Consider the following 14,556-nt stretch of genomic DNA (forward strand, 5'->3'; position numbering starts at 1 on the left):
CTCTCGTATTCCTGACAGACTACAACACTATGACTGAGGTTACCTCAGGCGCCACTGTCACGTTCAGTTTCCTGGAACTTCGTTATTTCGGTCTGGTTGGTAAACCATTTGAATTCAAACAGCTCACCAGCGTTGTCATGCGTCTGGAACACGATTCAAGAACGTGCGATATAAGAAATGTGTGGGCATTAGTCCCGCATTGCAATGAAGACGCAGAAAATATCTGTTGTTAAGATGAGAACACTAATGTCATAGTGGCATGTAACTGTGTAGTTTAGTATCATCAGTTGTAGAAGCCAAGTGTGGTAGTAGAGTGATTACGAAAGTAGACTCGTACACAGGGGAAACTTGATGATCCAAATCTTGTCTATTCGTCGTCCTTTGGCTTTTTCTGGCGTTTCTCTGAACTACTTTAAGAGGATGTGGGGATGATTCTTCACACAATTGGCTTTTTCTGGCATTTCTCTGAACTACTTCAAGAGAATGTCGGGATAATTCTTCGCACAGTACCACAAACTATTTCCTTCTCAATCACATTACAGTCCAAGTTTGTGCATCTTCACCAATAACTCCCACTGTCGACGGGTGTTGAACTCAAACCACTGTTCCTTCCACCCGTTGCTTATAGAACATCACTTTTTTTCTATTATTGATCTTTCTGGTTTTCGGAATCACACTCTAAATATAGTACCTGTAGTCAATTAAATAATAATTACAATAATAATAAACATTTAGCAAGCGACGGTTTGCAACAGCAGACTAGCTAGACCGGCCATCCTTGCGTGATAGTAGAAAAAAGTTTCAAAACATGAGCTTTACGAATCATCAGAGATCATGACTGCAGAAGCCACCAAGCTCAGGCCTTGACTGCGTGGGCGAACATGGCGCTGTACGGGAAGGAGTAGACGGTGCCGCCCGGCAGAGTGTCAGCTCGTATCGTGCCGTTACTGTAGGCCTCTGCCACGCAGTCCTGTATGAAGGCCTCCCGCTGCTGCTGCGGAATCCTGCCGACGAACGGGTTTATCGCAGTTATCGTGTCTGCAACACACAAAGCAATGCAAGAGGATGAGGTACAGCGTGAACCATCTATAAATGTTGATCTTAAATATATTTGGTATTGCAAAATGAAATTTTCTCTCTGTAGTGGAGTGTGCACTGATATGAAACTTTCTAACAGATTAAAACTATGTACCGAACCGAGACTCGAACTCGGAATCTTTGCTTTTCGCCGGCACGTGCTCTACCGACCTTTTTTGTGGATCTCATTTTGTTCTACACTACCGGCCATTAAAATTGCTACACCACGAAGATGACGTGCTACAGACGCGAAATTTAACCTACAGGAAGAAGGTACTGTGATACACAGATGATTAGCTTCTCAGAGCATTCACACAAGGTTGGCACCGGTGACGACACCTACACCGTGCTCACATGAGGAAAGTTTCCAACCGATTTCTCATACACAAACAGCAGTTGACTGGCGTTGCCTGGTGAAACGTTTTTGTGATGCCTCGTGGAAGGAGAAGAAATGCGTACCATCACGTTTGCGACTTTCATAAAGGTCGGATTGTAGCCTATCGCGATTGCGGTTTATCGTATAGCGACATTGCTGCTCGTGTCGAGACCCAATGACTGCTAGCAGAATATGGAATCGGTGGGTTCAGGAGGGTGCTGGATCCCAACGGCCTCGTATCACTAGCAGTTGAGATGACAGACATCTTATCGGCATGGCTGAACCGGATCGTGCAGCCACGTCTCGATCCCTGAGTCAACAGGTGGGGCGTTTACAAGCCAACAACCATCAGCACGAACAGTTCCACGACGTTTGCAGCAGCATGGACTATCAGGTCGGTGACCATGGCTGCGGTTACCCTTGACGCTGCATCACAGAGAGGAGCGCCTGCGATGGTGTACTCAACGACGAACCTGCGTGCACGAATGGCAAAACGTCATTTTTTCGGATGAATCCAGATTCTGTTTACAGCATCATGATAGTTGCATCCGTGTTTGGCGACATCGCGGTGAACGCACATTGGAAGCGTGTATTCGTCATCGCCATACTGGCATATCACCCGGCGTGATGGTATGCGGTGCCATTGGTTACACGTCTCGGTCACCTCTTGTTCGCATTGACTGCACTTTGAACTGTGGACGTTACATTTCAGATGTGTTACGAACCGTGCCTCTACCCTTCATTCGATCCCTGTGAAACACTACGTTTCAGCAGGATAACGCACGACCGCATGTTGCAGGTCCTGTACGGGCCTGTCTGGATACAGAAAATGTTCGACTGCTACCATGGCCAGCACATTCTCCAGATCTCTCACCAATTGAAAACGTCTGGTCGATAGTGGCCGAGCAATTGGCTCGTCACAATACGCCAGTCACTACTCTTGATGAACTGTGGTATCGTGTTGAAGCTGCATGGGCAGCTGTACCAGTACACGCCATCCAAGCTCTGTTTGACTCAATGACCAGGTGTATCCAGGCCGTTATTACGGCCAGATGTGGTTGTTCTGGGTACTGATTTCTCAGGATCTGTGCTCCCAAATTGCGTGAAAATGTAATCACATGTCAGTTCTAGTATAATATATTTGTCCGATGAATACCCGTTTATCATCTGCATTTCTTCTTGACGTAGCAATTTTAATGGCCAGTAGTGTGTATTGTTCGTTGAATTTGTTCGGGGCTGAACTACCGTGCCGGCGTCCGACTGAGCTACCGAAGCTCGACTCACTGTCTGTCCTCACAGCTGTACTTCCGCCAGTACCTCGTCTCCTATCTTCCAAACTTCACAGAAGCTCTCCCGCGAACCTTGCAAGACTAGCAACGGTCCCGAGTTCGAGTCTCGGTCCGGCACACAGTTTCAATCTGCAGCAAATTTCATATCAGCGCACACGCCGCTGCAGAGTGGAAACATCACCCCGATTGAGGCTAAGGCATGTCTCCGCAGTATCCTTCCTTCCAGAAGTGCTAGTCTTGCAAGGTTCGCGGGAGAGCTTCTGTGAAGTTTGGAAGGTAGGAGAGGAGGTAATGGTGTAAATAAAGCTGTTAGGACGGGTCGTGAGTCGTATTTGGGTAGTTCAGTCGGTAGGGCACTTTGTAATCTGCCAGGAAGCTTCATAAGTATTGCTATTTAAGGGAAGAAAATTTTTCTAAAGCATCAACGTTCGTCACCATTTAACCTAGGGATATACTGAAGCTTTTTAAAAACGAATCTATGTTCATTCTGTAGACTTTAAAATGAGCTACAGCGTTATAGCACTTATTTTGTTTACCAGTTTATTTAATTTTCCTTGTGAGACTGAGGCCTTCAAATCCTTACATCATACCAGACATTCTCTAAGACTCTCTTCTAAGGAAACATTGGAATAAGCACCAGGTACCTATTATAGATAATGATAAAGTAATTATAACAATTATAATAATAACAATAATAATTGCTACAGTGAGTAAGCGCTGTAATAAATATATTTGAGAAGGCGACGAGCAGAATCGCGGTTTGAAGGAGGGTCTTGGTGCTCGGTTCCTATTTGAGGTAGAAACATTTGGTAAAAACTTTTTGGTTTAGCCCGGACCCGTGCCATTTTGTATAGCCATTCGATCATTTTCTTACTGTAGTACGTTGAATTATGTTAAGCAAGATTTGAATGATGAACCGGATCTGACGTACAGGCCAATTCTGCGAATCGATTCATTTCTTTTGGAAAAGATTTTAATTTGGCTGAAATTATTGTTCGCTGATGGCAATATTTGTACTCGTAAGTGCACCGTCATGATTTTACGTGCGAAAAACACGCTTTTCTGGGAGTCGTAGTTGAAACTCTGCACTTAAGTTGATAAATAGATAAACTCCAAACGAAAATTGTTTATCAAGTGATCTTTATCCGTTATCGCGGTACGATGGTCTACGTTCGCGCTAAATGTTGCACGTAAAAATCATTCTTATGTCAAGCTTTCTGTTCAGAACAACCGGTACTGTCACCGCTTAAAGCATGATTCTTTCCTCCTGACTCAAACTGTTCAAAATGGCTCTGAGCACTGTGGGACTTAACTTCTGAGGTCATCAGTCCCCTAGAACTTAAAACTACTTAAACCTAACTAGACTAGGACATCACACACATCCATGCCTGAGGCAGGATTCGAACCTGCGACAGTAGCGGCCGCGCGGTTCCAGACTGTAGCGCCTAGAACCGCTCGGCCATTCCGGCCGGCACCGACAGACAGCTGCGGAGTAATACTTCCAGCATAAAACAAACAAAACTGTAATAAAATTTAAGACCACCGCTTCTGTTACGTTAAAGGAAGTTTGCTTGTTGATAGTATGGAACGAGAAACGTAACTTCTGAAACATGCTGTCGACCGTTACGAGAACTGAGGCGAGGCATACACAGCAACTGTTGCGGTCTCTGCAATGTAAGTGCCGTGATTTTGCACCCTGTAAATACAAACTGTCTTCCCAGTTCCAAAACGACGCCTTCAACATCCGCATTGTAGGATGAATTGGCTCTAAATGCACACTTTCTTCATAGAGAAGAAAAAAATGTTCAAATGTGTGTGAAATCTTATGGGACTTAACTGCTGAGGTCATCAGTCCCTAAGCTTACACACTACTTAACCCAAAGTATCCTAAGGACAAACACACACACCCATGCCAGAGGGAGGACTCGAACCTCCACCGGGACCAGCCGCACAGTCCATGACTGGAGCGCCTTAGAACGCTCGGCTAATCCCGCGCGGCCATAGAGAAGAAAAATACGGCTCGTCATCAAGGGATGGCTGTGACATCGGGGACTGTATATTGATGAAGAGGGTATTTGTCAACTACTTAGAGGATTCAGTGACGATTTCAGTCCGGGCGGCGATAGCTGAGAAACATGGTGCAAAGGAGAAAGCCAAGTTTTGTGGTATAAAAATTCTGCAGTTATTGCCGTATTTTATTTATAGCCAAACAGAGATTACTTTTCGCATAGCCCACAAAATAAAATAATGCTTGTGGATGATACGTAATTTAATGTATAACATTCACAAGTTACCCCAAATCCAATATGCATTTCATTAAAGTCCAATACAGCTTTTAACCCAATATACTTTTTACTATTATTTATTTTATTTGCAATTATTTGCAGGTAGCTATTTGTAGTAGCATACACTACTTCAAAATAAGTGAATTTAGATAGCAGAAACATATGAATGGTTAATGAACTACCCTACTATATTCTCATAATTTTATTTCCGTACATCCCTCCAGTCGTCCGTGAACTGTATATCACTTACTTATAACATTTTGTTCATCCACAGAACAGTAGGTGACGTCCTCACTGCAGCATGTCTTTACAGATAACCCAGCTTCACGCAGGTATTTCCTCAGGTCGGCCTTTGGATTCTGCGTGCGTAGGTAGGGTGGCTCGAACTGACGGTAATCCTGCAACGGACCAAGCATATTTACTCTTAAATGTGAGCAGCACACACGCACACACCCACAAACACACACACACACATACACAGTAATGCTTTATTTCAAGTTGGGATAGTCGACATTTTGTTTCCTGTGACTGATTACGTTAGACAGCCGTTAAAGTTTGATGGAGTTCCTTGGCTCTATGTTCCACTAGACGTAAGTATTATAACTTATCGTGACTGCTCTAATAAAACATAAATAAATTACAGCTTACCGTCATGTAGGCACTCCAACGAGAAGACCTGGCCAGTGTTTCGAACATCATATAGATGGGACCGCCGGTCACGATGATCAGAACTGTTTCACCCCCGGGGGACAGAAGTTTGCTGATGTTCTGAATGGCAACTCTGCAATGAAGAGCTTCATATCAGCATGACCCTGGTTTCTAAACAGTCAGCTGAACAGAGGTAGCAGAATAACTACTTGTATATCACCTATGCTTAACAACATGTTCATTGCAAATAAGCATTGGTATGATACTTCAGCACCTCTGTGGTATGCTCGATCCAGTTATATTCATTTTCAAGCTTTAATCGGATGATTTTAACGTTGTGAAACGTGTAATATTTTAGCTACATGCTGCGGGTAAACCTCTTATAAATTCCGAGCTGCAGATAATGCATTTTTTAGAAGTTTAGCAGCAAAGAATTTGGTATGAACCATTGATTGCTGTGCATTAAATTTTTATCAGCTGATCTAACTATGTTAGATTTGTCATTTGTTGCAATGTTTGTATTATCTGAGAACAAAACAGATTTGGCATCTGATAATGTTGCTGACGAAAGGTTGTTAATATATACAAGAAAAAGTAATGGCCCTAAGATGGAACCTTGTGTGACGAAATATGTAATTATTTCACCGTTGAATAACGCCTTACATCTTAATACAGGACTGTTTCTTGTAGACACCCCTTGTTTCATATCAGAGATCTGCGACTGAAAACATTTTACTGCATTTCCTGTTATACCATAATAATACGAATATACAATATGCAACACAATTAAAGGGTCACTTTTTTAAAACCTCGTAACTATCTTCCACTGCGAATCAGAAGTTTGAAACTTCACACAAAGGTGCCTACAACCTTCTTCTGTAATGGTGCAAATGTGTGGCGCCCTGCGATGTTACGCTCGGGTGCAACAACGCTTCAAACAACAAGGCGACACATGCGCCAAAACGTGTCACATGCTGGGATGCTCCCCACACCCGTTCTTACATAAATTTCAATCCTTATTTTGAAGCCTCTGCAACGGCTGTCAGAACTGTGACGCCCAGCGTTAAAATCAAGTGGTCTGAGTGACCAGGCAAACTTTTTCAAATACACCGCCGCTCAGAATCGACGCTAAAAGGCCTCCGGCAGGGGCATAAAGACCGTCCGATGAAAATACTCCTTCACTTGGGGCATTGATTCCCACAAACTTCGAGGTCAAAAACGAAAGTTCGCAGTACGGTGAGGAGTGGAACAACGCTCTGGACAACGTCCTGACACTGCTAGCAACCGATTCATCGCTTCTCTAGGGAAATCATGCGTCTGCAACGTCATTGAACGTGGTTCAAATGGCTCTGAGCACTATGGGACTCAACTGCTGAGGTTATTAGTCCCCTAGAACTTAGAACTAGTTAAACCTAACTAACCTAAGGACATCACAAACATCCATGCCCGAGGCAGGATTCGAACCTGCGACCGTAGCGTTGAACGTGGTCTTCCTAACTTATAGTGTAGTGCCACCGCAATTTTTGCTCTGGTATACAGGGTGCAACCGGTAGGCAACCTCTAAGACCCGCAGTTCCGCAACATCGTCACATGACACACGCACACATTTCTTGAGTACTACAACACTGCACCTGTACAAAGATTTCGACACCCATTCAAGTGAGTGGCGCACCGCTGCTTATCTAGCGCCTTAGGGCAGGCAACCCCTTCGACAACGCTTACATTCCACATTCCCACAATCAAGAGTTACAGCAGCAGTTTGACTTCTGTAAGCTGAGAAGATCAGAACTGTCGCCCTGTGATTAAAAAACAAGGCAGTATCGCAGTCTGACTGGAATACTCTCTTTCAAATTCTGAAAGTGGCAGGGATAAAATACAGGGAGCGAAAGGCTATTTACAACTTGTACAGAAACCAGATGGCAGTTATAAGAGTCGAGGGACATGAAAGGGAAGCAGTGGTTGGGAAGGGAGTGAGACAGGGTTGTAGCTTCTCCCAGATGTAGTTAAATCTGTATATTGAGCAAGCAGTAAAGGAAACAAAAGAAAAATTCGAAGTAGGTATTAAAATCCATGGAGAAGAAATAAAAACTTTGAGGTTCGCCGATGACAATGTAATTCTGTCAGAGACAGCAAAGGACTTGGAAGAGCAGTTGAATGGAATGGACAGTGTCTTGAAAGGAGGATATAAGATGAACATCAACAAAAGCAAAACGGGGATAATTGAATGTAGTTGAATTAAGTCGGGTGATGCTGAGGGAATTAGATTAGGAAATGAGGCACTTAAAGTAGTAAAGGAGTTTTGCTATTTGTGGAGCAAAATAACTGATGATGGTCGAAGTAGAGAGGATATAAAATGTAGACTGGCAAAGGCAAGGAAAGCGTTTCTGAAGAAGAGAAATTTGTTAACATCGAGTATAGATTTAAGTGTCAGGAAGTCGTTTCTGAAAGTATTTGTATGGAGTGTAGCCATGTATGGAAGTGAAACATGGACGATAAATAGTTTGGACAAGAAGAGAATAGAAGCTTTCGAAATGTGGTGCTACAGAAGAATGCTGAAGATTAGATGGGTAGATCACATAACTAATGAGGACGTACTGAATAGGATTGGGGAGAAGAGGAGTTTGTGGCACAACTTGACTAGAAGAAGGGATCGGTTGATAGGACATGTTCTGAGGCATCAAGGGATCACCAATTTAGTATTGGAGGGCAGCGTGGAGGGTAAAAATCGTAGAGGAAGACCAAGAGATGAATACACTAAGTAGATTCAGAAGGATGTAGGCTGCAGTAGGTACTGGGAGATGAAGGAGCTTGCACAGGGTAGAGTAGCATGGAGAGCAGCATCAAACCAGTCTTAGGACTGAAGACCACAACAAACAAACAAACGATCGCAGTCTCAGAGAGAGGCTATTCGCAGATAATACTGCTTCATATAGGGAAGTTGCTGTACCAGAAAATTGTAAGCGAATACATGAAGACAATGGACAGTCGATGCAGGGGACGACAGTAGACTCTCAACATAATCAAATGTATATTTTTGCTTTTATAGGCATAAAGACCCATTCTTATTTTGTTACACGAATGTCACACAAGCAGCGTCGTTAAATACCTACTTTTATGATTTAAAACGACATGACGGCTTGAAACTGACTGTCGAAAAAACAAATGCCTGATTGAGATTCACTGGAATAATTCTAAAGAAAAGCTAAGCTCCTGCAAAAGAAGTAACTCAAAAAACTCTTTTGACTGATGCTTGAGTAATTCTCGTTATTGTGGGACATATCAGATAGGACTGATACAGGAGAGAAAGAAGGTCCAAAAAAAGAAGAGTGCACTTTTTCGTGACAGATCGAACAATTTCAAGCGGGACGTACTTCACGTGTCTTTTGCGACCAATTACGTCGCTAGTGCAATGTGTGATGAGGCTGCTTACCTCTGATCCTGGACCCAGTGCAGACAGAAGAAGGAGAACACCTTTGGGAATGGTCCCAGCCTCCAGACGTCGGTTTCTTCAATACGCGGGGTGCCAATGTCCAGCTGACGGAAGCGCAGACGTGGTCCGGAGAACCTGTCTGCAGCCTTGGCTACCATGGCGGGGCTGATGTCCACAGCGAGGACGCTGACTGCTGGTGGCAGTCGCGGCAGCAGCTCGTTTCTCGTGACGTCGCCAGCACCGCAGCCAACGTCCAGCACAGTGCCTTGCTCGCAACGCCAGTCCAGGGCCGGCCACAGCTCCCGGAGCACCTTGTTCACGAACTGCTGCTGAAGGGTGCTAGATGTGGCGTACAGATCTGCGTCGTTCATTTTACCTGTAACGTCATTCTCATCATAGCTGTTGTCATTATGAGTCGATGGGCGTATGTAGGCAATGTGGACACGAAGAAACCAAGTAAAAGAGACAGTTTGTTGTGCTAGTGCCCCCAAGGACATTAAAGAAATTCAACCTCGGATAGGCCACTTCGCTCGGTGTCAAAAAGAAGATGAAAAGAATCACAGACGATCCAACCTGGAAATCTTATGTGGCTACATCGCCTGACAGACCTATATATTAACTCATAGTTTCGTTTGCTTTTCCTGTTAACAATCTCGGATTGAGTGTCAAATAGGAGGAACAAAGTTAGAACAGGTGGACGGTTTCAAGTACTTAGGACGCATATTCTCACAGGATGGCAACATAGTCGAAGAACTAGAAGTAACAAAGCTAATGCAGTGAGCGCTCAGCTATATTGTATGATAACACGATTGCAGAATAAACACTGGAACCAGTTACTTCTATAAAGGCATCTAGGAGTACGCGTTCGGATCGATATAAGATGGAACGGCCACATAAACTAATTACAGGAAAGGTAGATGGCAGACTGTGAATCATTGCAAAGATCCTCAGAAAATGTAGTCCGTTAACAAAGCAGGTAGCTTACAAAACCCTCATTCGACCAATGTTTGAGTATTGCTCGTCAGTCTGGGATCCGTACCAGACAGGATTGATAGAGAGAATAGAGATATCCGAAGAAGAACACGCCGTCTCTACAGGTTCGTTTAGTAAGCGCGGGAGAGTCACGCAGACGCACAGTCAACTCCAGTGGAAGACGTTGTAAGAGTAGCGTTCAGTACCACGTTCTGTGATTTACTGTTAAAATTTCGACAGCGTATATTCCTACAAGAGTCGACCAATATATTGCTTCCTCCTACGTATATCTCAAGAAAAGACCATGAAGGCAAAATCAGAGAGACTCGTTCTCACTGAGGGCTAACCAGCAATCGTTCTTCTTGCGGATTATTCGTGACTCGAACAGGAAGAGAGGGAAGTGATGTGGTACACAAACTACTCTCCGCCGCACACCTTAAATGGCTCGCAGACTATAGATGTAGACGCAGAAAAGAGAAAAAATATAGTTTCGCATTTCATTAGTAAAAATTAGAGCACGGACATTGGCATATAGGAGCCGCTACTATTTTCGCGATGCGTAGACGGAGGGCATCATGACAAATGCAACACCACCAAGATGTCGGTGAGTATCTCTAACATTTTCTACGGTCAAAAATGATTCTATTTTTTCATTTTTTCTACAGTACTTTGCATATATTAAAACTGTTTTGAATTTTTTAAGTTCTTAAATATTGTTAAAAATATCGTAAATTACTGAATTTAAATATAAAATCTGTCGTAGTAGATATTCCTTTCGCGAATACAGACAAGGAGGTTTCATATACTTATATGGATTTGGTGTCTGTTCTTTCGGAGATGTCCGAAAGAACAGACACCATTGATAACCTGCAGCCGTCTAGAACGAAATTAGAATTATATTAATACCTTTAGCTGCTGACGGGCGTTAATACATATCAACGGGGACAGGTGAAAATGTATGCCCTCACCGGGACTCGAACGCGGGATCTCCTGATTGCACGGCAGACGCTCTATCCATCTGAGCCACCGAGGATAGTGCGACTGCAGCGACTATCTTGAACACGCCTCCCGTTAGACCCACATTCTCACCATGTATGTCCCGAGTTCGAGTCCCGGTCGGGGCACACATTTTCACCTGTCCCCTTTAATATATGTCAACGCCCGTCAGCAGCTGAAGGTATTAATATAATTCTAAGGAGGTTTCACTCCGCCCACAAAATCCCGATCTCTACTTACTGTTGCCGGCCGGAGTGGCCGAGCGGTTCTAGGCGCTACAGTCGGGAACCGTGCGACCGCTACAGTCGCAGGTTCGAATCCTGCCTCGGGCATGGATGTGTGTGATGTCCGTAGGTTAGTTAGGTTTAAGTATTTCTAAGTTCTAGGGGACTGATGACCTCAGAAGTTAAGTCCCTTAGTGCTCAGAGCCATTTTTTTCTACGTACTGTTGACAACACAATGAAAACTATTTGCAGCACGCGGATTTAGATATGATTTTATTCTTTTTATCATTTCGTAGATAGCCGGCCGCTGGTGGCCGAGCGGTTCTGGCGCTACAGTCTGGAACCGCGCGACCGCTACGGTCGCAGGTTCAAATCCTGCCTTGGGCATGGATGTTTGTGTTGTCTGTAGGTTAGTTAGGTTTAAGTAGTTCTAAGTTCTAGGGGACTTATGACCTCAGCAGTTGAGTCCCATAGTGCTCAGAACCATTTGAACCATTTCGTAGATAACTACTTCGTAGAGTTCGTAGATTATGCGATTGTTCTTTCTTTCCTCTTTTTATCGACTGACAGTCTGAAAATGGCCATTTGCCTGCCTAAACTGACAACAGCATTGCGAACCGCACATGTAATTGCGTCGAAAACGATAAGAATTAAAAAGGACCTGCTGCTCTCAGTGATCAAGGACCGGGCAACGACAGTTATATTTTACGTATCGCCAGTCTTTCAGATGTAAAAAACATGCAATAACACAATGACAGCAGTCTCAGGGTACACACCTTTGAGGATCCTTACTGCTGCGCGGAGGAGAGTGCTACTGGTGCTGCTGCAGTTACGGCTTGTTCTTATATCGAAGATGTTTGGTAACGGTGAGACTAGTCAAAATTCCGGCTAACCGTTGCAGCGGTGATCCACCGCGCTGGCGCCCGCGCGGGACTTTCTCTCGGCCAGATCACACTACGCCGGTTTGAGGCGGTCCAGAGCGTTATCACCCAGCGTTCCACGTAACGAAGGAAGTGGTATCGTCTATTGCATTAGACTGACAGTCAGCTAACAGCTGCAACAATTCTTTCCAAGTTGGCTAGAGCCTACGGCAATATATATTCGTCTCCCTTCAGCATAAATTTGTTTCCACTGAGTGTTTACAATGACTGGACATAATACTGTTTTTACTTCATGTTTGTACATGTGCAAGTAAGACTCATTCGTAATGTCAGACGACTGGATGCATCTTTAGATGAAACGAGGCGCTGATTGAATATTTTCTTTAGTAATTAGTTAAAGTTACAAAGGATAAAGATATGCGACGAAGTCTAGCAGCCTCTGTGTGAGAAGAACTGAGCGTTAGGCTTCGATAATAAGTGTCATCACTACAAGAAAAATCACATTGTTTGCTTTACATGCTAACACAACCATACCTAAGATTTTTTTAAATTCATTTCTGAAGTAAGTGCTCGCTGGGATATTGAATCTGCAAGAGAGTGCAAGCACACCTAGTCTTATGTCGTGAGTGTTGCTCTGAATCATTTAAGTAAATTGCAGTTTTTCATGTATGAAAAGACAAGATGGAATTACACAAATTTCTGTACTATATGCATGTGGGAATTTAAGTTTGAGGAAAGATCTTTAGCCAGCTGCAGTGGCCGAGCGGTTCTAGGCGCCTCAGTCTGAAACCGCGCCACCGCTAGGGTCGCAGGTTCGAATCCTGCCTCGGGCATGGATGTGTGTGATGTCCTTAGGTTAGTTAGGTTTAAGTAGTTCTAAGTTCTAGGGGACTGATGACCTCAGATGTTAAGTCCCATAGTGCTCAGAGCCATTTGAACTATTTGAAAGATCTTTCGTGGGATTGGATCAGTTTTGCTTCGCCTCCTACTCCTAATATCATCAGCTATTTGAAATCCACTGCTTGAAAAAAGCCGCCTCTAGAAATTTCGATGCCTTATGGGCTTTAGGTACATGCATCCACGTAACTCTAACATGTCACCTAATGTCGTATTACCACCTTCCCATGTGTCGTAATCTTGGTCTTTTCTATGTTGTGTAAAGAAGAAAATAATTTCTTTGATATACCTGTACCTATTATGACGGGTCCAAATGCGTCACGTACGAAAGGTGTCGCACCACCTCATGTACAGGTAAACGCTAGAATGTTGGTTTTATTAAGTGACCCGTGTATTCTTACATACTGTGAATTAATGAAAAAATTTTGTTGTAATGTTGTATAAGTTTATATGGAAGAAGGAGCTCCAGATTTTCCGAAGTAGATAAGTGAACCAATAGTTCTGGTGAAAGCGCCATGGATCCTAAAAAATACCATAAGCTGGCCACTGTAAAATCAACAGACAGTCATTACATAGTCAGTCACGGTTAAAAAATGCAAATAACGCTTTGTTCTTTTATCACAGTCTAATACATACAGTCGTGGCACTCCTCCTATGCCAGCTGTTACCGTCTGACAGTTGAAAACTCACAGCGCCCCTAATGCAAGAAAGACACGAAACATCATGTTTGCCATAAGATTAAAATGTTGGTTTTTAATTCTTTTTTACGTAGATTAATAAGTACTTCATTATCTTTGCCTTCCAAGCATCAGAATAATATAAAGAATCATGAATAATGGTAAAATAAATGTAAACGGAGCCAAAACTCATGAGAGAAGTCACATAAGCTTCAATACCTTCATTAAGAAATACTTTCGAAATTGTTGAATGCAAAACAATATAAACACAGTATTTCATCCATAAGAAGCATATATTTCAGTTACCTACTCTTCTTTGTATCGGCACTTTCTATGATATACAAGAGTTGGGCGCGAAATCTAAAGATTGTCTCATTGTCGCACAAACTGAAGTTTCCAGTTCACGAATATTTGCTTAAAAGATGTCCTTAGGGGAAAATTCTGACGTTTGTGGCACTGATGTACCAACAACTACGAAATTAGTTTCTTTGAAGCCGGGAAACAGTTTCATTGTTTTTATCATGTGGTATGTTTCTCTTCAGCAACAGTTACGGCGGCTTATCTGGTACTACGTTAAAAAATGTAGGTTCTGTATTCCATACGAGTTCCCTATCTACGCATTCATAAACTAGTTTGTTTCTGAACGTACTTAACAAAACTTCACGTTATTGTGTATCTATGCGACGCCTCCTGCCATTAGTCACTTTTTCCGTGATTTGTTATCTATTTCTTGTTCTTGAAAATTAAGTTTATTCTTTCGTAAATGTCTGATTTATACCTCTTGCGGTGCTTAGGGATGGCAGA

At 43.2% G+C, this 14,556-nt stretch overlaps 1 protein-coding gene across 1 annotated transcript; it reads right to left on the bottom strand.

Annotated features, from left to right (window-relative positions):
- Positions 1–856: 856 nt before the first annotated feature.
- On the bottom strand, positions 857–9,476 carry LOC126260442 (juvenile hormone acid O-methyltransferase-like). Its single transcript, XM_049957771.1, has 4 exons — positions 9,106–9,476; positions 5,676–5,808; positions 5,278–5,425; positions 857–1,038 (listed from the first exon to the last, which is right to left on the bottom strand). The coding sequence occupies exons 1-4, from the start codon at positions 9,474–9,476 to the stop codon at positions 857–859; spliced, it is 834 nt and encodes a 277-aa protein (XP_049813728.1).
- Between the last annotated feature and the right edge of the window lie 5,080 nt (positions 9,477–14,556).

This window comes from Schistocerca nitens, chromosome 5, assembly GCF_023898315.1.
Source record: "Schistocerca nitens isolate TAMUIC-IGC-003100 chromosome 5, iqSchNite1.1, whole genome shotgun sequence".
NCBI classification, from domain to species: Eukaryota; Metazoa; Arthropoda; class Insecta; order Orthoptera; family Acrididae; genus Schistocerca; species Schistocerca nitens.